The following is a 24497-nucleotide window of genomic DNA, read 5'->3' on the forward strand; positions in this document are numbered from 1 at the left end:
GTTGAAAGTTCCTAACACGATTATTAAACGGGTCGGGTTCGGGTTGAGTTGTTTAATAAAATACTCTTAGATCGACACGACACGATTACGACCCACGAATACGAATAAAACAATCTTATAAGAGTAGTGATATTCACACCGAACACTATTGTATAATCAAATAATTTTTATTCAACTATTTATATCAAATACAATTAAGTGAAACGTTTCACTTCTTTACTTATTACATAATTGACTAATCAAAAAAGTAAATCTAACATTCACTGTAACTATTCAGTGTAAAAGTCATTTCGCATCTTATAATTATGTTAAGGCTTGTCCTATTAACCCATCAATACAATCCAAGACATATATGTATATATATATAGTACACAACTTTAAAGTTCAATAATACAAGTTCAGAAGAAAATGAGTATCCCAAATTGTTGAAGCCACTAATAGAAATGTGGATGACAATTGCACTCCTTTTCTCCTTTTGAATGAGGGAATGATTTTGGATACACTCCGCTGCTCACAACTTTTTTCAAACCGAAGATACCTTTTTTTGTTTCAAATTCATAACATTTAGATAACATTGAAGCAATTTTATCATTGCTATGATGTCCTTGTTAACCCGTGAATACTAATCCCACACACTATATATATATATATATATATATAAAGAACTTTAATTTTCAATAATACAAGATCAGAAGAAAATGGTTACTCTAAATTATTGAAGCCACAAGTAGAATTGTGGATGACAGTTGCACTCTTTTCTCCTCTTGAATGAGATAATGTTCTTGGATACACGTTAAACTCACTGCTCATAACTTTTTCAGATTGAAGAGACTTTTTTTTTGTTTCCATATTAAGTGTCAATAGATATATATATATATATATTGACATACAACTTTAAATTTCAATAATGCAAGATTACATGGGAATGATCATCCCAAATTATTGAAGCCACTAATAGAATTGTGGATGAGAATTGCACTACTTTCTCCTTTTGAATGAGATAATGATCTTGGATACCATCACATATTGACTCACTGTGGCTCACAAACCTTTTTGTGATTGAAAATATGTATCATTTCATTTGCATTTCTGGGTGGGGTTGAATCAGAAAAGATTGGCATCAAAGGTGGTCCACAGTCAATAAACCCTTTGATATAGCCATGTTACTCATATTGACAAGTAACTCTAGTAGTAGCAGTTCAACGTCACAAGACAAAACAACAATCATTGTTTGCAATGTATGGTGATAAAATTCGACTTGCCCATTGATCCGTAAATCTATTGATTTGAATTCGACTGGATTACTCTGATGTGAATTGAACAAAAAAATCTATAAATTCGATGACAATCCAAACTTGATAATTCCATTTTTTAACCAATCAGATATAGATTTATGTTAATTCAACTAAATTTATATATATATATATATATATATATATATATATATATATATATATATATATATAATATTCCTGTCAGATTTATATTAGATGTAAATAATAATAATAATAATAATAGTGTGGTATTTTTTTTAAATGATTTTTTTTTCCTTCCATATTTTATTTATCTTTTGTTTTCTATTATTTTTTTCTAATCATTGTTTTTTGTTCTCTTTTTAACATTTTATATATATATATATATATATATATATATATATATATATATATATATATATATATCTGATCAGACCGGATTATCGAATCGGATATCCGTTTATTAACAAATCGGATATGAATTCACTTATAAATAATCTGTTTGATTATTGGATCGAATGAGATCAAGTCAGATTATTTATAAATTTATACACATTCCATTATTTATTAATGGATTATCCAATAATACTTAAGTTACTATAATATTATAAAGTAACTTAGAATATAACACATATCAAATCTATGTATATTTTTATTATTTAAATATAAAACATATACATCAGATTAAATATTACTACCCAAGTTATCATAAAAGTAATTAATAAATTAATTACTTTTATTATTAATATTGTGTAAATTATGTATTGTTAAAATTATTTAGGGTGTGTTCGGTTATATGAAATTAAAGTTTCAGAATTAGAATTTGTGAAATTTGAAAAAAATAATTAAAAAAATTAAAATAAAATTTTTTCAAATTTCACCAATTTTAATTATAAGACCTCAATTTTAAATAGCGGAACACATTAGTGTAATAAATAAATAAATAAAAGAAAATCTCCCCAACAATACCTCCCTCTTCAGTACTATTCAAATACTCAGTCGGTCACTCTGTACCCGAACCGAAATGAATAGCTTTTGCACTGGCAGTACAGTGCCTAAGTCCTTCAGTGGTCACCCAACGTGAACATTAAAGCCCAACAAAATTTCAGTCCTTTGCAATGAAACATTCAATCTTCCGTAAAGTAATGTCATGTCATTCGAGATAAATATTATAAAACATAATTCGTAATTTTTACTATCAATTTAAAAATATATATATTTAGATGCATTTGTTCTTTACTTCTTTTAAATTGTCCAAAGCAAATCAGCATCACAAAATTCAATATCAAATTCATTCAAAAAAGTAGGAAATTGCGTCCCTGAAAGGATTTGAAAAGTGCTGGTATTGACCGAACAAATGCAAATATGAAATGATTGAAAGATGTGAGATGCCGAGCCATTGAAAATTATTTATTCTTACTCTTATGTATTATTCTTTTCGTTTTAAATTAAATGTCGTCTTTGAAAATTAACTTACGTGAGTTACAGTTTTTAAAGACGACACTTATTTTGAAATAAAGGAAATATAACACATATTTTTTTATTTTTAATTTTTACGTATGATGAATGAAAAACATGTTATAACACATCTTCCTAACCTATTTGCATGGATCATAAATCATGATTGTAACCATGAAATTGTGATGGTCACGCATAAAACTTGTTTTATCTTACTAACTAAATTACATTGTATTTCACTTGTCTAGACAGCCTTGAAACACCACATATTATTAGATAAAACCTCGGGACATCAATTCCATATGCTCATTACATCAATTCTTGAATAATGTTACAGTCACGATTTTTGCTCAATTTCAATCACTAGCGTACAACTAAAATTCTTAGTCAATAATAAATAAAAATGAAATGCCTCTTTTATTAAAAGTTTTAAAATCAATGATTTTTTCGTACTACGAATTAAGATAGACTCAGTGCTTACCAAATGTAATGTTTCACAAACTATTGGTGAGCCCCTACCATATATGCTCATCAGATCATATGATGTCACTTTTGTCAATAGATATAGCCATGTTGCTCATATTGACAAGTCGCTCTAGTGGTGGTAGTAGTTCAACATCACAAGACAAAACAACAATAATTGTTTGCTATGTACGGTGATAAAGTTTGGACCGTCTAACATGGAAACATAAAATTCGACTTGCCCATTGATCTCTAATAAGACTAATACTTTCCAATAATTTTTTTTTTTCCCTTCCATCTTTTATTTACCTTTTGTTTTCGATCATCTTTTTCTAATCATTATTTTTTATTCTTTTTTTAACAAATTTCTTTTCTTTTCTTTTCCTTTTTGTAAAAAAAAAAAAATTAACACATTTTTATGATCAGATTGAATTATCGAATCAAATATCCGTTTATTAACAAATCGGATATGAATTCACTTACAAATAATCCATCGGATTATTGAATCAGATCGGATCAGGCTAGATCTGATCCGAATCCGACCAGTTGACAGGTCCAGTGATGGTTTTTAGTCCATAGTATACTTTCATAATTCATTCTTTTTGTTTTGATTGTCCCATAATATTTGTTTCATTTGATCTTTTATCTATGGACAATACTTAGGTTCTCACCACTGAGGATGTATATTATTCTGATGATGTAGACCAATAACATATAAACACGTCCTCTTTAATTATCAAATCAAAAAAGATAATGTGTTTATTTATCACCGGTCCGTAGACTACATATAAATACATCCTTTTTAATTATCAAATCAAAAAAGAGGATGTGTTCATTTATTATTGGTCTACATAGTGTACATCCTCACCAGACATAAGTATTATCCTTTATATATACATTGAGAATGTATACTATTCTGGTGATGTAGACCAATAACATATGTTGTGTATTAATTTATTCTTACTTTATAATTTACCATGTTCAGATGTATGGAATTAGAGTTTCTGGAATTGAAATTGATGGAATTAGAAAAAAAAAAGTCATAAAATTAAACTAAAAATTTCTCTAATTTTGATTCCATGCGGTCAAACACAACCATTGCTGTTCAATTGTATATTTGTTTTAAAGTTGGTTTTCCTCCCTTATAAACTTTGTATCTTTTTTATAGTGTAAATCATATATTAATATTGTGCAAATCACGTACTGTTAAAATTATTTAAGGTATGTTTGAGTGCATGGAATTAGAACCTCATAATTGAAATTTGTAGAATTTGAAAAAAATAAGTAAAAAGATTAAACAAAATATTTTTTAAATTTCACCAATTTTAATTACTAATTTCTAATTCTATACAGCCGAACACATTAATATAATAAATAAATAAATAAAAATTTCCCCAACAAAACCTCCCTCTTCACTCCTATTCAAATACTCTGTCGGTCACTCTGTACCCGAACCGAAATGAATAGCTTTTGCACGGGCAGTACAGTACCAAAGTCCTTCACTGGTCACCCAACGTGAACATTAAAGCCCAACAAAATTTCAGTCCTTTGCAATGAAACATCCAATCTTTCATAAAGTAAATGTCATGTCATTCGAGATAAATATTACAAAACATAATTCGTAATATTTATCAATTTTTTTTAAAAAAATATTTAGCTGCATTTGTTCTTTGAAGTCTTTTAAATTGTCCAAAGCAAATCAGCATTACAAAATTCAATATGAATTTCCTTGAAATAAGTAGGAAATTGCGTACCCGAAAGGATTTGAAAAACTGCCTGTATTGACCCAACAAATGCAAATATGACGGATTGAAAGATGTGAGATGCCAAGCCATTGAAAGTTACTTACTCTTATGTGTTGTAACACATGTTTTTTTTAATTTTAATTTTAATTTATGATGAATGAAAAACATGTTATAACACATCGTACTAACCTATTTGCATCGATGATGACTTTAAGCATGAAATTGTCATTCATGGATGGCCACTCATAAAACATGTTATATCTTACTAACTTAATTGCATTTTATTTCACATGTATAGGCGGCCTTAAACCACCACATATTATTAGATAAAGCCTCGGGACATCAATTCCATATGCTTATCAGATCAATTCTTGAATAATGTTACGATGAATGTTGGATTTTTGCTCAATTTCAATCACTAGCGTTCAACTAAGATTCTTAGTCAATAATAAATAAAAATAGAATGTCTCTCCTCTTAAAGTTTTAAAATCTATTATTTTTTCATACTTTAGATTAAGATAGGTTACCAAACGTAATGTTTCCCCTACCATATGCTCATCAGATCATATAATGTCACATTTGTCGTGACAAAAAAAGGGTATAGAAAATATTTTAATGTTTGAACTTTGAATACAAAGCGGAAGTGGTAAAAAAAAAAAAAAAAAAAAAAAAAAAAGAACTACAAAAACCGAATGGAAGAGGGGTAAATGATTGGGCTTTGGGAGTTTGGACTTCGTTTCACAAACTGAAATTAAATCACATGTTGTTTTTTAATGGGCCTAATGGTTTCCGGGAACATATGCTACGTGATGGGTAAAAGAAGAAAGGCCCAGATTGCATTGGTAGGCCCCCTCGCTCCATCTACTTTTGTTTGAATTCTGTGGGTCCCATAAATTTTATCCATTCTATTGGTCCCAACTCGCAATACGAGGTAAAGCTCGAGAAATTGAAACTTTAACTAAACAAACAAAAAAAAAAAACTCGCAATACGAGGCGGATGCTGAGGCATGACAGGTGTCCAGTTGGGGGGGACACGCGGGCGGGCGAGAAGGGTCTAAAATCAAATGGACTTGGGCATTCCATTTGTATTATGATAAAGAAGTTAAAAGAACGAATCTGTCGTACTTTCTAGTTTTGTATTTTCCAGTCGGAAATTGAGCCGAGCCACTTCACTTTGATCCGATGTGGGCAACCGCCGGATTTCATCAATTGGCTCCTCCAGCGCCGGCGATCTTCACAGCTCGATCGAACCCTAAACTCCTCATATTTGCTACTAACAAATGGACACCAATTCGTTTCGGTCTTTATTCTCTGCCAAAAAGGTTTCGAGTTTCTGCCAAGAAAGAGCAGCTTCCGGAATTACAGACTCCCAAATCAGGTCCTCTTATATATATATATATATACACACACACACATTTAAGTATTTACGTATGTATTATATTGCTAATTTCACCGTCAACTGTGTATCTGTGATCATAAATTTATGGAACTTTGAAGTTGTACTTTGCAGATAGCGAAGATGCATCACTACAAGAAACCGGAGGTGCTGGAATTGATTTGGGATGGTTACCTGCATTTCCTCATGTTTTGGTAGCCTCCATGGCCAATTTCCTCTTTGGATATCACATTGGGTAACTCAAACTCTCTCTCTATATATATACATAAACACAAAAATATATGTTAGAATCAACAGCGTATGTATGTATATAGACACAAGCACACATGTACGGATTGCAGTTGAGGAGTGAAAAGTCCGCAATGCTCGAGTTTGAATACAAACTATTTTACATTGTTTAGGTTTTCAACCCCATTTTGATCTCGGATTCAAGTGATATGAATGAATTGTTTGATTATAGCATAATATTGTAGAGAAATTCAATGAGCTAGTATTTTGATTGTTTGGTTTTGTGCTCTTCACTGATATGGGAAATTTATCCGGAGTGTGATGCAGAGTAATGAATGGTCCTATTGTATCTATTGCTCGAGAGCTTGGTTTTGAAGGAAACTCGATTCTTGAGGGGCTTGTTGTGAGCATATTTATAGGTGGTGCATTCATTGGAAGCATCAGCTCTGGTTCACTGGTTGATAAACTTGGTTGTAGACGCACCCTTCAGGTCGACACGATACCGCTTATTCTTGGCGCAATTTTAAGGTAATTTATATTAAGAATTGGTATATTCATTGTGACATATACATGTGTATCAGCCAAAAGGTGAACTTTTGGTTCATTAATTTTAAAATAGAACCCTGCAAATTGATTTTCTTAAAAATGAATTTGTCAGAGAAAAGAAACGAAAAAAGAAAAAAAGATTATGTTGAATCATTTTATACTGGTTACTGTATTAAATCCTTTCATACTGATATTTAGATACTTCTTTCTGTTGGTGGTTTATGTGCTAGATACTTGTTTGCACATAATCTTCTTGTCAAGTATCAAGTCCTATTTGCACACTTCGACATGTTCAATTTGTAAAATGTATAATAGCAGGTACTGTTCCGTTGTTCCTTAATTGGCTGTCAAAAATAACTCTCTGGTTTTGTCCACACGAGAAAAGGATACTAAAGGTTTGATGAGCACATAGACAATAACTACCAGAAGGAATGGCACATAAGCAAGCTTACCTAAAACAACATATGATAGTGTTCGAATGTCTAGTTTTGATGGAATTGCCCTGTCTAATTGCTGTATCTATGTTGTTATGCGACACACTGATGGTTCCATGTATTCTTGCTTCTGTTATTTGAAAATAGTTTTTTCATACAAAATTTTTGCTTCTGTTATTTGAAAATAGTTTTTTCATACAAAATTTTTCTGATTCCTTTCAAATTTTTACAGTGCACAAGCCCATTCCTTGGATGAAATACTCTTGGGAAGGTTTTTTGTTGGCCTTGGTATTGGTGTGAACACTGTTCTTGTTCCTATTTACATTTCAGAGGTAATAACTGATCTTAATGGTGCTGAATATATAAATTTGGTTTGGTCAGAACTCTAGTTCTTATCTTATACCAGCACATGTATTCTGGAATTTGTATGTTGCTTGTTCAGAATTGCACATTTCTGGTGGGGGTTTAGACTTGGAGGACGGGGGAAATTAATCTCGACATTTTAAATGGTTGGAACTTTAATCTTATCTGTACCTTGTTCCTACTTCGTTTGGGTAAGAGAGGATGGAAAATTTACCAAATTTAAGTCATTAATCATAATGTTTTAGAAATAAAATGCTAAGAAGCCTCTTCAAATGCCAAAAAGTAAGTCACTTCCTAAAAACCTTCATGGACCATAATTGATGCGAACAATTTTTTTTGAACAATCATATTTTCATTCTAAATTCATGAGATTAATTCCACAATATTGAGCCAGCATGTAATTCTTCCTATTTCTCGTTGAATAATATATACCCAATTAAGAAAAAAATTATTTTTTGGTGAAAATTCTGAGAAGCCTACTGAAATGCTGAGTATGTGAGTATGAGTATCTGATATAATGCACAATGTGTGTTGGATTTGCACGTAACAACTATATCACTAAGCTATACTTTCTGCTGCACCCTCATGAAGAGTTTTCGTGGATTGTGAAGTTACCTTCAGAAGGGTTGACAGAACATGCAGTCTAGGTTGGTTGCATTCTGGTAATAAATTAGGTGTTGAAGCTTGTAGTCACAAAATGTCGTGCTGCATCTATTGCACGTTGGAGGCAAAGGTTCTGGTATGTCAATTCTTTGTTTCTATATTAATCTATTCCCCAATGATTGCGTGCAGGTTGCTCCAACAAAATATAGAGGTTCAATGGGGACCTTATGTCAAATTGGCACATGCATTGGAATTATTTCATCACTCTTCATAGGAATTCCCTCTGAAAATGATCCCCACTGGTGAGTCTTCTTACCTTCCATTTTATTTGTGGATGCTTGGGTATTTGATTCTATGCGTCACATATTTCTATTTGCTTCTCTTCATGGTGGATATTAAAGTTATGATTTGTTCTTTGATGTTTTTTTACCACCATATATGAATTGATTCTCAAGAGGTTTTACATTTATTTAATTCCATTGCTAGCTTTCTGGGACCTTATAATTCTGTCCAATAACACATTTATCTCACACATGGAAGATCATGCTAATGGAAAGGCTAAATGCAGCATTTGTTGCCTTCTTTTTAAATTATGCATTATCTACATTGTAATGATTTAATATTCCTATAGATAAAACGAATATAGATGGCAGTAGTAACATTATAACAACATAGCTTGGAACACATGTTTTTGTATTTTGTGGGATGCATCATTTGATTTTCATGTTAGACATCATATTGATCAAAAACATGCTGATTCTTCATTTTGTTGTTGAAGTCTGTATGTTAAACTCTTCATATCAGTGAAGACAAACATATGTTAGTGTCATTACAAGGTACAGAGGCAGCAAGAGAAGCCAACAAGCCAGTGGCTTTGACTTTAGAATAATATGGGTGTAATTTAAAATCTTTTTGACTGAATGAATCACAGTGCATGTTGACATAAGGAGGGTATTAAGCATGTGTTACCTTCTTTTATTATCCAAAAGACTGCTTAAAAATTTCAATTTGTGAAATACTTGTGACTTGTTTGCATCTTTTATTGAAAATATATAGTTACATAAAACTTATGAGACAATGTCAAGATCAATACCGCCTAGTTCATGTTCTGCCTACTTATTCCTTGTCAGTTGGCTTCTTCTTGATCCTTCTGGCCATAGAGCACCTTTAGGAATTTGTCATCTATGTATTCTGGTTTTTAGGTGGAGGATGATGCTCTATATTGCAAGTGTCCCCGGTTTTCTTCTGATAATTGGTATGCAGTTTGCTGTAGACAGCCCCCGCTGGCTATGTAAGGTAGAACTCTTTTTCATTTTCAATGAATAATCTATAATTGCTTCTTGTGTATTTTTTTTCAAATCGGCCATTGTGTTGTTTGTGTAGGTAGGGAGACTAAATGATGCTAAAGAAGTTATTCAAAACCTTTGGGGACCATCTGAAGTCAACAAAGCAATTGAAGAATTTCAGATGGTCAGTAGGAATGATGGTGGTGATTTGGACAGCAGATGGTTGGAACTCTTAGAGGAGCCACACTCTAGAGGTTGTACAAAGGTGGTTTTGGTGTCTTGTGTAATTGGGCCTTACAATTTTTGAACATGATGAACAATAGTTTATGAACATTTCTAGGCATCACTTATATGAACATTTTTTCATTAAAACCACTGCATGTTGACCACTTAAAACTCGAGCCTAATTTCTTTGATAATGGATGGTGGTGAGAAACGCAAGTGACCACAATTTGTTGGAGAACAGTTGGCCTTAGATGAGTTGACGAGAAGTTATGGTAATATGAATTATCGCAATTGTGATTTAACACTCACATTAACCTACCAAATGTTCTCACACGCTCGTGGCAACTTCTCATCTATAGACAAACTACATGCAGGAGGAAGCTACACATAAACATGCAGGTTAATAATTTTCTTCGTGCTTATGTGTTTTGAAGAGACTACTCTAAACATCCCTTAGGAGATAAGGTTATTCACTTTCTCACTTTTTCTTCTATATAAACATGTTGAATATGTTTTTGTTGTTTTCATCAGTTGCCAAGAGTTCTAATTTTTTTCCTTTCTTTTCAATACAACATGTATATCTCAGTTTCAGACACAAGTTTCTTTTATGGTTGCAGTTGCATTCATTGGAGGTGCCCTTTTTGTACTTCAACAGTTTGCTGGGATAAATGGAGTTCTTTATTTTTCATCCTTGACATTCCAAGATGTTGGAATCACAACAAGTGCTTTTGCAAGCCTATATGTTGGACTTACTAACTTTGCAGGTTTGGGATATGATATAAAGATATATGTTGTATTATAAGAGAATAGAAATATGATTCTTGCCTAGAAGCAGTCTCTCATCTGTTGGTAGTCATCTGCAGGCGCGCTTTGTGCTTTGTACTTAATGGATAAGCAAGGGAGGCAGAAGCTTCTAATTGGAAGTTACGTAGGAATGGTGAGGCTTTTTTTTTTTTTTTTTTTTTTGGGGGGGGGGGGGGTGCAAGTGGTGAGTTAGTTGGATGCTCTTTTTCTTTCTTTCTTTTTTTTTTAACCCCTTTTTTTCTTTTTTGTTAAGTGCTGTGTCTGTTGTTGATGAGAGATTGAATTCCTTATTTAGTAGAATAAGTTATTGGAGGGATGCTATAGCATATATCACCATACACTCACTTTAAAGGAGAAGTATAAGAGAGGAGAAACACTGAAACATATAACCTTGCACACACACGATTGAGAAGAATGCAAAGAAATAATAATTCATCTGAGGGAAGCAGATGGTGGGATGAATTTTGTCATTCTGATACTGTCCGTCACTGCATCAAGACAATATATTTTCTTGATATCATAACTTATGAACTAAGCCACAAATTCTGACTTTGTGCAGGCAGTATCGATGTTTTTAATTGTTTATGGTATCAGCTCACCAATAAATGAAGATTTCAGCCACAACTTATCAGTACTGGGAACTCTCCTGTATGCTTTCTTCACTCTACAGCATTCAGATTTGAACTTATTAATACATCTAAGATGTTATTTAAATTGGCTCCTGCACCATGTGTTTCCAGATTCCCTCTCAAGTTACAAGGATTATTATTGAATGAGATGTGTTTGTAAGACATAATTATTAAATTATTTAATTTGTAGCATTGTCATATGTTAGGTATACTGGAAATAGCATGGATCCATTAAATTCCATTTCAGGATTTGACAATATTTTTGGGAGACACTTCCCCCCGCCCTGTATGTCCACTCATTTGTCCTGGTTTCCATCCCTTGTGAAAATGTAGCCACGTTTCAAAGAAAATTTTTGTTTGCCTTCATAGGTTTATTTGAATTTTTATTATTTGTAATGTAATTTATTCCAATTCTTCTGTTTCATGCTTGCATTTGTGTGATTAATTTAAGGATTGCATTAGCAATGAAATGTTAGATTTTATATAGGTATGATATCCTAATGCTTCCTTCTTGTCCATTCATTTGATTGTTGGATACACAATGAAGGAATATTATTGGATTCTCTCTTTCACTATGTATGTTCTCATAGGTACATATTTTCCTTTGCTATTGGAGCTGGTCCTGTAACTGGTCTTATTATACCAGAGCTTAGCAGCAGCAGGACACGCGGGAAGATCATGGGCTTCAGTTTCTCAGTTCATTGGGTACATACAGCAAACCAGTCTCTTAAATACTTAGAAAAAAAAAAAGGATATTATTGCATATTGTCAAATGTTTTTAATACTATAAGCTCATAAGATGTAAATAAACTTGTCTCTTGATGCAACCATTCTAGGTTTGCAATTTTTTGGTGGGTCTATTCTTCCTGGAACTGGTGCAGAAATTTGGTGTTGCTCCAGTTTATGCAAGCTTTGGCGCTGTATCCTTGTTGGCGGCAACATTTTCTTATTACTTTATAGTTGAAACCAAAGGGCGGTCTCTTGAAGAAATTGAGATGTCCTTGAATCCCAATTTACAACTTAAAGATAAGTGATCGCTTGAAAAGGTACTTGCACAAGATGGCTCAATGTGTTTTAAGGGTAGTGGTTTGTCTAAAGTTTTGACTCATGAATACCTTCAAGCATAGTTATGGATTAATTGTGTCCATTTTGTTTCCTATGGCTATGCTAGAAGAACTTTAATACTGTAAATTAAGTTTTTTTTTTTTTTTTTGGTTCCTTAATTTTCTTTTTCTTTGTTAGAATACCATCAATTTTGTACTATTAAACTTTTCTGTTTGTCCATTTCCACTGCCATTGGTGTGTTTTTTTTAAAAAAAAAAATTAGGAAGAGAGGAAGGACAAGTTTTCTTGAACTCTTGTGTCTCAATTCTTTTGCCACCTCAATGTTACTTTATAGTTTGTGCCCTCTATCGGTATAGATCAGAGTGAAAATGTCATTGTTGGTTAGTAGTTAAGTCGGTATTTGTTGGGTGTCAAACTTATGAAGTCATTTTAGTAATTTAAATAAACAACAGAATCCGTAATGGACAAGGAAACAGTACTTCGGATCCAGTCACAAATTCTTGGTCTTAAATTATCATTAACAGTTGTTCTTTACAAAGGTGACAAAGTCTCTCTAAATATTCACTTATTTTAACGGTAATGTTGTGGAAAATAACCGTTATTAGAACACAAAAAGTTGTTCTTATTTTTTTCTACCTTCAATGCTTTGGTATGAAAATATTAGAAAATTTTAAATGTAACAAAGACCCGTTTTTGTTTTTATTTTTATTTTTCTAGTTCACATATTGTGAGCACTCTTATGTGGTGCAAAGTCGTAAATCTGTCAAGGTACTTATTTAGAAAATTTTTTTTTTTTTTTTTTTTTCCTTTGGATCTGAAATCTTCTCATCTCAATTGGGATGTTATCATTGATCACTTTAATTGCTTTCAACTGCTGTATGGAACATCCTTAGCTATTGTAAGTTGGTTACATTGTGGGGGCGGAGTCAGTGGTGACTTTAACTACTTATTGTGGGGCCAAGGGAAGCTCTCGGAAAATTTCAGAACAAAAAACAATTAGGACCAAAGAGGAGAATGAATCATCCGTCTAAATGGAGGAAAAGTTTCAGTTTTTAACTTTTATTTTGTAAATTAAAATCTTAACCTTTTAACGTGCCCACAACGAATTACCATTCTCATGTCCATGACCATAAAGTATATATCTACAAGTTATAGGGACTCCAATATAAATAGCGTCCATCAATAATATAACTTATATCAATCATTTTTCTTCCCGATTTCATTAAGAATATTATGCAATACAAACATAATATATGTAATTAAGAAGCCTCAGATAGTCTATGTGACATCAAATCTGTAATTCAGACGGTAATTCCAACTTTTATAGAACATAATCATCATTGGCTTCACCCTAAATTAACCATTTTTTTTTTTTTTTTACTGTCCCATATTACCATCAGTATATTAGAATATAACTCGCGCCTTATAATCAGAGAATCAAATAAATAAATAAAATAAGCATACATGCATACAGCAACAAAAAAAAAAAAAATGTAATCACATAAACCGGCTCCATGGACGAACTGTTTTTGAACGGTCCACAGATTCCTATCAAAATGCGAAACAAATTATTGATTTTGGTCCGATCATAGCATCGCCGATCAATGCTCATCGGCTATCGGCGACGTGGCATCGAACCTTTTGAATTATAAATATATATATATATACACACACACACAGACTATATAGATGCATACAATAATATACTGGACTAAAAATACATATCCTCAGAGACCTGTTTAAAATCACACACAGTGTAACACCGGACTAACCTTCCCGACCAATCGAAGAAACCCTAAGGCTGAGCGATGGTGGATGGGAAAAGTGAGCGCTGTGCTCCTCTGCTGTTTGGAGTGTCATACGGCACTTCCTATCCATTTGGAGGTTTCTGAAAACCCAAATTACATACAAATAAACTACTCATTCCAAACAAACACCTAAGTCTGACACTAAAACCCTAACCCTAGATCCCGAATAAACCATGACAGACAAAAGGAATGTTGACCATGGCGACTTTATATAGAGAGAGTCGAATCGTAACCCTAGTTCCTTCAACCTTATCTTATCGGCAACAGCTGTTTGGAGTTGGGCCGCAGATTGCAGAGGATTTTGTATAAATGAACCCATGAATAGCCCAGTGCGTTTGAAGTATAGGCCCATTAGATCTGTGTAATATTTTTTAATACATTTAAATTTGCGTCTCAATTCATTTGTCTGATGCCATAAAACATAATTTAATTACGTTGAAATTAAATAAAAAAAACGTTGAAAAGAAATTTTACTATTCTGTATATTTTTTTAAAAAAATTTGATATGTGATTCCAACAAATGTTGAAATTTACAAAAATGTGTTGAAGTTGAATTCAAGCATACTGAAATTTTTTATACCACGTTACAATCGAGAGGAGCTGCAAAGGTTCAAACATCCATTCTAAATCATTAATTTGAACAATTACAATGTTGTTTGAATCGGTCCGGTTTAATTAGAAACAACCTAATCATGGGTCAGGCCCATGGGACTCAGGGAGGGGCAAATGAGTCAATGACAATGGACAGTATCAGCCAATAGAAAAAAATTTCCCTACCGAAAATAATATGTTATCACTGTCATAAACTAATTATATAACTTATCACCAATTGAACATTAGTCCAATAGATCTACCCCGATGGGATAATATATAATATATTTATTCTAAAAGAGAGGAGTTGAGCCTGTGAATTGTGTGTTTCTTGTTAAAGAAAAAAGATAGCAATTTGTGAAATATGAATTTTAAGAGTTTCGTTCCGTCCCAAGATTACTTTATCATAGTCTCTCCTAGAGTATCAGTTCAAAGGTTCTACTCTTATGGATTAAAAACATTCTTTAAAATATGCTTTTACAACTTATCGGATTCGATGTGGGATGCTCCTTTCTGGATCGTTGAAGTTAATTGGGGCAGTAACCGAATACCCCCAAGCTGATTAAAAAAAAAAAAAAAAAATTTGAAATATGTATGTGATTCATCATTCATTTGAGTGCTAACTTATACTCCATATATGATTAATTTTTTTAAAAAAATTGTTTTTGATTACTCCATATATGATTATATCGAATGGATCTAGTGAGTTTTATGGGCGCATTAAATTTTTTATCATAACGAGTAGTTATGAGAACTGTTGTATAATTGTAGTATAGAAAATATTTTTTGTTTTCCGTTCATTGTGAATTTGCGAGGGCCTTACGTCTTAATCACAGCATTTCTTTCGTTATAAAAAAAAAATTTAAAACATTAAAAAAAAAAAAAAAAAGAAAAAAAAAAAGGGAAAGAAATGGAGATTTGAATTTGAGACTGCCGTCCCACAACTATCGTCTCATGAATCTGGAATATTGGTGGAGCGTAGAATAGAAAATGGCGACGGCAAACGATACGAGTTGGGTTGGAAAGAGATCGGTGAGACGCCTGGGAGGGATGTCCGATGCCCTCTCCATCGCTGCTGATCTTGGCTTTTCAGTCCCCCCTCCACCTTCCCAGGTGACCTCTTCTCTCTCTCTCTCTCTCTCTCTCTCTCTCTCTATATATATATATATATATATAAACGTGTGTGGTTTTCTTGTTTTCATCCCACTACCATCGTTTCATGAATCTCCGTATTACTTTGAAATTTTGCCTCGTCCCTAATTTGCTGCTGTTTTTTGTCCGTTTGATCTTGTTCTTTGTCAATTCTCATGTTGATTGTGTTCTTCAATTTTAAATAAAATAAAAAATTATTTCAACAAATGAAATTTCGATATAATAATTCAGTGGTTCTCAACAATAACCAAATGCAGGATTGGGAAAATTAGACTTCTTTTTTTCTATGTAATATTAATTTGTCATGTTGGCTTGATTATAATGCACCAAAAAGCAGGTTGATGAAAATTCGAGGTCTTAACAGTTGATGCAAAATGTCTTTTTTCTTTCCCAACCAGTTTTAACTTGTATGTATTGATAGGTCACTAGATTGTCCGCTTGTTACAGTTGAAGATTGAAATGTTCAATTGCGACATTATGTTGTAGATAGTATCTATTTAAAGTGATGGTAAACAGAGTAATGATAGAAAGAAAACTACCAACTCAAAATGGAATGATATGGAGTGACTAGAGAGAAGTAGAATATTTCAGCATTAAGTACAAGTACGTTAATGGGGATATAGATAACCACTATCTCAATCTTGAGGTGGGATTCGATGCAGTACAGCACAAGCATCCCTACACGGCTCATGTGTGCGAGCCACCGTCCAATGCTTAAAGCACTTGTGCTGTATTGCAAAGGATCCAGACTCCTCAATCTTTTATTCCTTGCTTACAACTTATGCTATATATAACCACACAGTTAAAAAATTTTGAACTTTCTATTATGTTCTGTTTACCTCATTTTGCTTTCAATTTTATCTTCTCTTCTTCTCACATTGAACATTCAAAGTAGTGTGTTAGAGCATAATTAGCTATTGTGGTGCTGGAGAGAGGTTTTGAAGTGGGTGAAGCACCTATCATGTGAGATTCTATCAAATAAGCTAGACTCTAGAGGTGTTGGATTTTTTTTTTTTTCATTTTATAATATTCATTTTCCAAGACAAAAGGATAGGGATTGGTAATGCCTCAAACTTCACTAGGGTTAGGCACTTTATCCATATAAAGTGGTTTAGGTACCTTTAATTTCCCTTAAATGGCTATTTCGTGAACAAAAATGCTCCTCAAGGTTGTTTTTTCTTTTTCTTTTGGGTGGACTGCATGCACCATTGAAGAAGACTATAACTATTGATTTGTGTGTGACAAAACAAAAAATTTCTTCCCAAATGGTGTTCGAAGAGACATTGTAACATCTAGTTTGACTAAAATTGTGACCCTTAATAGAAGGAATGGTAAAGCATGATTCATGTAGTGGACTACAAATAGCTGTGACAAGGCTTAGTTGAGTTGAATATGTGTAATGAAAATATGACATGGAGGAAATAGTGGATCGGTTGTTGAGAGTGTTGAGACATTGTGTAATGGCGAGGGTTTGTGGTCCATTTGTTTTACTTATTCGGGAATCATTTGGTGTTACCTAATCCTTGGGTGTAATGGTGGGTTGTCCTTGCTGGAGAGAGGGGGAGGTGCAGGTAGTGGCACCTTCATATCTCCTTTGATGTATTTTGGACAGCGGAATCGGCAAACCTTTTGAAGGATAGGAAAGGTTGATGCTGGGCTTGAATAAATCATTTTGAGCTCCCTTTGTTTTTGGAATTCGGTGAGTCGTTCTTTTCATTTATTTGGATTATTTTGTAGAAATTTTTTAAGAGATGGGAGTATAGGCATGGACTATTTGCGGTATATTTTTGTTCTTTTTTTTCTTTTTATTTTATGTTGATGTACACACAGTTACACATACCCTTCTTTGCACTTTATCTGGATTTTTTTTTTTTTTTAATGGAAGAATTAATTAATCAACATAGGTGTGTCAAAGAGTGACCTAGTTGGAGGAAGAGAATCTTATCTCAGATGATGGCTCACAACCTGTCTCTGGGAAGCTTGGGCCTTCTTTATACCTAGCTCCTTTACCATTTTGCAGAGTGCGTGGGTATATCATTATTTATATTGAATGAATACTTGAGATGTGTGAACTGTTACTTATGTTTGGAATAGTCAAGATGTCTAAATACTGAATAGTTTCTTTGAAATAATCATTTATTCACTTTTCTTTGTTGAGATTTTTTAGTTTGCCATTATCTGTGAATCTTGTGGTTTTTTTCCCCCTTAATAGGTTAATATGTTAAGTATTCAAGTTAATGAGGCAGTTGCTTTATTTTTTAGTGAATTATAATGTGCGCCTTTGGAAACTTTTAGTTGAGCTCATTTCTTTTGTGCAGGAAGACTTCCAAAACTTAGTTGCCAGTACTGGTGAAAAGGGTGATGAATTGATAAAGGTGTTAAGAGAACTTACCACTGTACAAAGAAAAATAGCAGATTTGCAAGTGGAACTTCAAGGTCGAAAGGTGAAGCAATCAAGATCTAATTCTCTTGCATCTTTTAATTCATTCATACTTCTATGCTGTTTCATTCCTTTGCCTGCCTTCTGTGTACTGCTGAAGTAATCTGATCCACTATTTTTGCAAGGAGATGCTTTCAGAGAAGTATATATAGCATGCTTTCTAGGTCTGGAATGCTCCATGATCTCTTTTACAAACAGTCAAACATATGTATGTGCATGTGCATGTGCTTGTGGTTGTGTGTGCGTGAGGATATCCTTGTGTGCTGAAGTAGCTGGTCAAGTTTTCAGTTTCAGGAGCATTCCCCTGATTTGGTTTAACATAAACTTTTAATGTGGAAAATCTTTAAGATGGATTCCATCCTTTCGTATCCATTCTCATTCCATCTATGTGCCGTCTGCACAAGTGTAGTCCATTCTTGATATCTTTATGGTCAATGCAGTGTGAACCTTAGATATTTTTCGTTGATATTATGTTTTAATACGTGCTTCTTACTTTTAATTTTTGTTCCCCTAAAATATCCTCTTATCCGTCTTTCATACTTTCTTTGCTATATGGTGTAATTTTACTGTATAATTGAGAGTCAATTTTGAGGCCGGGTCACAGCGCAACGGTAAGGTTGCTTTACTAGTTCAAAACAGAAAATAGCCTCTCCATGTGCTGAGGTAAGACTGCATACATCTTACCGTCCCTAGACCTTGCAATGGCGGGAGCCTTGTGCACTAGGCTGCCCCAATTTAAAGTCAATTTTACAACTGCTGAAAGCAAATTACAATGTGATATATGTTGGATGCACCTTATGTAGATATCAATTAGTTATTTTTGTCTCTTCAATTGAGCTTTAAAACTTATTTGGAAGTTCTCACAGGATCAAATATTGTGTTAGATCAATTGAACTTTTTTTATATGGTACTTGTTTAGCTGATTTGCATGTGTGGACATTTTAGGAGGATAGAAATGTAGCACATCTGACTCATGTGAGTGAAATGGAAAAGAAGATTGAGACTTTGGCAAGAATTACTGCTATATTGAAAGATGTTATCCAAAACAAGGTAATTTATTAGGTTTTGACTTTGTCCGTCACTGCATTCTTGATCTTTACTTGAGCAAATTTCATTTTTTAAAAATGATTTGACAAATTTCATTTACTCAGGTTGGAATTCCATGCTTTCATCTTAAATTTTTATGTTTCATTTCTTATTCACACGCATCGAAAATACCTCATTTGACACATTAGCACACTAACCCTGCTTTGCCCCCTTGGATCCAAGAATAAAAAATAATTAACTAGGAGACTTGGTCACGATGCAGATTTGTCAATTGGTCGAGTTTGTGGGGATCCTTTATTATATCATATTCAGTTCTAGATTAGTTATATTAGTTAATGTTGGCACAATATCTTTAACAGTTCTGCTAGCCTTTACAATTACTCTGTATTTCCTTACTAGAGAGTTGTGTAAAGTTGATCTTATAATTTTTTTCATATAATAAAAAAGGAATGTTAATTCTGATTGACCCTACTCAAGAATTTTTTTTGGCTTTGATCATGAGCACGAAGAAGTTTAAATTATTAATTCCTAATCATATGATCTTGCGATACAAGTTTTTTCAGAGTTGATGAATAATGAGTTTTTTGCTCTTCTCCAATCAATAGACTTCTGACCTTGTCTTAACCACTGGATCAAGCATAACCGCTGGAGTTATTACAATTACCTCTAGCGGTTCGTTCAGCATACATTTCAGAACTCAAGTCTTTCTCTTTAATTTAATAAACAAGTTATTCAAAGGAAGAACAGGAGGGTGTAGATCAGTTAGGCTTGGAACTGATTTACCATTCACTGAATAGTTGTGCTGACTAATTTCCTTCAAGCAAGTATCTCATCTCAACTCTAGAAGTATCAACTCGTCTCTCTAGTTTACGGATAGAATTTTTTGTCCCGTGAAAGGCCTAAAAGTGGCAATTATGAAAAAAAACCATTACTGGAAAATCCCATGATTATAAAACAAAATTTGGCCAAATTGCAATACAAACAGTCAGTTAAGAATTCAATTTAATAATTTGTGCGCTGAAAAGATTAGGATTTCTTTTCTCTTATTTTCTACTGATGCAGTACAGTATAGATTCTTTAGTTTTCAGGACTAAATCACGAGAAAAAAAAGCGGTGGATGAAACATTAAATTTGGGGCATACTGGCATAGGGTTAGGGTTTGTGAAAAACTGTATATGGAGCTTTTGGTTCAGTTTTTCCTAGTTGTGGGCGACATTGTAGGAAAAATTATTTCAGCAAACTAGAAAGATGATAGAAAAAAATAGAGAGGAAGGCAGCCTAGTCCACAGTGCTTGTCTGACGTGCACACCAAACTTATAGAAGACACATATATATAACCATTTATTCGAATTTGATATTGTTTTACAGAGATGGTTACTTTTACAGATGCTAGAAATCCTGAAGGCACACATAAGCCTTCAAAACTATCCCACTCAATCTTGTAACAAAGTAGACCTTAATTACATCAATATGGAAAGCTGCTAATGAGTCACTTATCAGCTGGATTGCAACTTAAAGAAAAGACTCCTATTCAACTCAAATAATAACTATTAGGAAGGACTTAAACCCTCCAGTCCCCATGCGCGCGTGCGCGCACAGTGAATTACTTAATTTTGAGGACTATTCATAAGGAACTAGCCAAGGTGTTAATCAAGTCCTTGGGAGATTCAACATTATAACATGACTACTCTTGCAAGTTGAAACCTCTAAGACGAACTCTTTAACTGCCATGTCAAACTTCCACCTGCTTCTAAATGAACTAACTTGATTTTTTCTTTACTCGTCATTCTTTCTGGTAACACAATTAAAATGACTTAGTCACTCTGTGTAACATACTTACTCCATGATGTTCGATCTGTGAAAACAGGACCGCATCATAGCTCGGCTTCAGCAACCATATTCATTAGATTGCATTCCTGTGGAAGCTGAATATCAGGTTGTTTACATAACAGAATTTATAGTTTGTCATTTTTTTTTTTTTTTTTTGGTTATTATTTTACTATGTAATACAAATCTATATACGTGGTAATATTAGTTTCAGCTCCAAAATTTAACTCATTTGAGTCATCCATGCTTGGCACATTTATTATATTATTATTATTTTCTTGGAAAGAATAGGTTCTTTTAAGGTAGAATTTTTTGATTCAATCAGATATTAGAATAGTAATGTTCCTGAGATATGTTCTCATTCACATAATATCATTAGGCTGCTTTTTGAGGTGTTGTTTTAATCTTGGTTTTGGCATTGAATTTTTAGGTCCCAATAAAAGACAATGTGAAATACTAGATAATGAAAAACTGGTAGTCTAGCTTTTTTGGATGGGGTTTGATCCTATGATCAGGGCGTGAATAGAAGGTACAGTCCATGATCTGGATCAGTCATCAGTAAAGGTTGGTTTGCTCTTATAGATAACAAAGATGATATTATCCTATTATTACATCAATGCATGAAAAAGTTTATATTTTTTCTTTTTTTGGTAAAAATGCATTTGGCTAGTTTCTCACAAACAAACAAAAAAAAACCCTTCGGTGAATCTAAGTTCAGATTCATTCACAAAACTATAGGAAAACTGTAGAAATAAAAATTTTGTTTTATTTTTCTTATTTGCCCCAATTATTACAGTGGTTGTTCAGATTTGAGAACCCGCTGCTCCTGCATATACCTGGTTTCGTATATATTTCATAACTTCTTGAAGATTGTACAGAATGTCAATGGCATGTCATTCCATTTAATAAGGTGAATTCTATCGTAAAGGCTTTAATTGAGCAAAATCTTACAGTTTCAGCTTTGTCCACTAGTCACTAATTTTCAAATAATTTTTATGAATGTGTGATCTTCCTGTATTGCCACCTACCAAATAACATCTTTCCACTTCTATTTTTTGAAAATAAAACATCTTCCCACTTCCCAATTTTTCACTATGAAAAAAGTAGAAGAAGAAAGAAATAAGTTATAGAACTAAAGTTGATAATTTCACTCTGAACATGTAGACTGGACTTAAAATGAGGCCATAAAATTTGTTGGTTTTAAATTTCGAAATTGTAGATTAAACTTCAATATTGAAGCTAATTGTCAAAATATTTGAATTTAGTTGAAAGTTAAGACATGCTGCAGAAAATTTACTTGTTATTTTGATACTTTTATCATTTGAAAATATTACATTCCTAATAGATGTGACCTCTCCTTCTTGAGTTTATATACAGAAACAATTTTCTGAACTGCTGATGAAGGCTGCAAGTGATTATGGTGCCTTGACAACTTCTGTTGCAGATTTTCAATGGAGTGTCAACTTCAAGGAACCGCCTTCAGTGTGGGGGGTATGTTTATAGGAATGCTGATATCTTCTTGTGATAAGTTTAGAATCCATATACCATAATATTCTCCTCCAAAGCTCTTAGAGCATTTTTTCTGCTTACTTTTAGGTCTGTTGCCCTGTTCAGTGTCCACTAAATTGACAAAGTATGAATTTGTTTTACTTCTCAGTGTCCACTAAACTCACACTGATAGGATTATGACTCAGTATGAAATTGTTTTTTCTGATATAGAATTAGGTAGTACCTGGAAACCTTATGAAGATAATATTTATATATATTTTTTAAAACACTGTTCAAAGAAATTGAAGGTTAAATATTTTCGTGCCTTGTGAGGTTTCTGAAAATATCACTCTTCTCCTCTGTTGTAATGAACCTTTCTTTGTGGCGGCATCAATATCTGGATGAAAACAGTGGTTTTTTTTTTTTTTTTTTTTTTTTTTCTTTTCAGATTTCCTCTATCTTGTGGTTTCTGTTATTCACTCAATAAATAAAAGGTTATTACATCATAAAATTTCCAAGAAGTTTTGAAAGCTGTAAAACAATTTCATTTGGAATGCCACGAGAAAGAGAATGGGATGGATTCCTTGCCATCTTGGTGACTGTATATTTATATTATGATCTTATATTTAAAACTGAGCGAGGATCTGTTACATGTAGGAAATGCTGCGTCCAATTCCTGTCGCCTTAGCCTCCTGTACCCGATTTTTTGAGGCAATGTCTGCAATGAGAGAATCATTTTCTACACTCCAAAATTTGAGAGTAGCTCATTCTTCTTCCTCCTTGCCTGCAACTCCTGCCGAGAATCCTTCTCAAAGAATGGTAGGGGATTCTGAATACATGACTCCACCTCCTTGGAGAAATAAATCAAGTTTTGATGATTTAGCCATCAGAAACCTCCGAAGGCAAGAAATGGAACAGCAAGAAGAAGATGTAAATAGTGAAGTAGGGGACTCTCATCAGATTGATATGACCCACAGGAGGTTGTCTTGGCCTCCTCCACTCAAAAAGTAGTGGTTTTTAGTCGCGAACCATTGTCACTCGGGTTTTCTTTCTTTTTCTTTCAATTCTATGTCAATGCAATATCTTCAGTGTAACCTGATAATGGTTTGTAGTCGTGAATCGTTGGGGAAAATCTTTTCATTGAACAAACACATCAGTTTGTTCAGTAATATTTTTTTCTTTTTGAAATGTTTGGAGCGACACGATTTGGTATCTCATTCTTATATGCTGCAGTGTATCCTTTTGATGGGTTGTTAATAGCAGGCTCACTTCTTTGTTCAATTTCTGTGCAGTAAGCTTTGAATGGCTTAGGAATTATGCGTCAATGAAGTGATTTTACGGTAACCTACGCTGACATTTATATTTTACCCACCAGGAAAAGAAAAAAATAAAGTTACTACTTTGACATTAACAGATTGACTGACGTGGCATCTGGTCAATGGTGAGATTAGTGTGACTTTGACAAATTCCAACTATTAGTGTGAAATTTTTTATGCATATATCTTGGTTTAGGGGAATATTTCCTTTATAACATCATGATGATTACTTTTCTTCTTTTTTGATCAATTTGTGCACCTTCTTGAAGCTTATGATAAGATCAAAAAAAGCTTTTTTTTTTACTTTTTGTGGAGAAGAAGATGATATTTT

At 33.1% G+C, this 24497-nt stretch overlaps 2 protein-coding genes and 3 non-coding genes across 8 annotated transcripts; 2 read left to right on the plus strand and 3 right to left on the minus strand.

Annotated features, from left to right (window-relative positions):
* Positions 1–5998: 5998 nt before the first annotated feature.
* On the plus strand, positions 5999–12726 carry LOC132307401 (probable plastidic glucose transporter 1). Of its 3 annotated transcripts, XM_059805139.1 has the most exons (13): positions 5999–6296; positions 6429–6549; positions 6870–7070; positions 7755–7854; positions 8678–8790; positions 9691–9784; positions 9872–10039; positions 10374–10398; positions 10617–10763; positions 10863–10936; positions 11363–11451; positions 12023–12137; positions 12269–12726. In XM_059805139.1, the coding sequence occupies exons 1-13, from the start codon at positions 6101–6103 to the stop codon at positions 12464–12466; spliced, it is 1641 nt and encodes a 546-aa protein (XP_059661122.1). In that variant the 5' UTR covers positions 5999–6100; the 3' UTR covers positions 12467–12726. The 3 variants fall into 3 exon arrangements, with proteins under 3 accessions (XP_059661122.1, XP_059661123.1, XP_059661124.1); XM_059805140.1 differs by lacking the exon at positions 10374–10398 and having other exon boundaries at positions 9872–10028; XM_059805141.1 differs by lacking the exon at positions 5999–6296 and having other exon boundaries at positions 6489–6549; positions 6860–7070.
* A 1032-nt stretch (positions 12727–13758) lies between these two features.
* On the minus strand, positions 13759–13844 carry LOC132310942 (small nucleolar RNA snoR77Y). The gene has a single exon (XR_009482773.1). It is a non-coding gene; the product is annotated as a small nucleolar RNA snoR77Y (small nucleolar RNA).
* Positions 13845–13986: 142 nt separating this feature from the next.
* On the minus strand, positions 13987–14136 carry LOC132310953 (small nucleolar RNA snoR2/U65). Its single transcript, XR_009482781.1, has one exon. It is a non-coding gene; the product is annotated as a small nucleolar RNA snoR2/U65 (small nucleolar RNA).
* An 83-nt stretch (positions 14137–14219) lies between these two features.
* On the minus strand, positions 14220–14392 carry LOC132310924 (small nucleolar RNA Z112). Its single transcript, XR_009482755.1, has one exon. It is a non-coding gene; the product is annotated as a small nucleolar RNA Z112 (small nucleolar RNA).
* Positions 14393–15774: 1382 nt separating this feature from the next.
* LOC132307402 (AUGMIN subunit 2-like) lies at positions 15775–24131 on the plus strand. 2 transcript variants are annotated; one of them, XM_059805142.1, is made up of 6 exons: positions 15782–16009; positions 18367–18492; positions 19434–19538; positions 21403–21471; positions 22740–22853; positions 23508–24131. In XM_059805142.1, exons 1-6 carry the CDS (start codon positions 15887–15889, stop codon positions 23859–23861), a joined length of 891 nt encoding a protein of 296 aa, XP_059661125.1. In that variant the 5' UTR covers positions 15782–15886; the 3' UTR covers positions 23862–24131. The 2 variants fall into 2 exon arrangements, with proteins under 2 accessions (XP_059661126.1, XP_059661125.1); XM_059805143.1 differs by lacking the exon at positions 19434–19538 and having other exon boundaries at positions 15775–16009.
* The last annotated feature ends 366 nt before the right edge of the window (positions 24132–24497 follow it).

This window comes from Cornus florida, unplaced genomic scaffold, assembly GCF_030987335.1.
Source record: "Cornus florida cultivar Cherokee Brave unplaced genomic scaffold, ASM3098733v1 CherokeeBrave_3.0.0_Hap2_Chr05, whole genome shotgun sequence".
Classification (NCBI taxonomy): Eukaryota; Viridiplantae; Streptophyta; class Magnoliopsida; order Cornales; family Cornaceae; genus Cornus; species Cornus florida.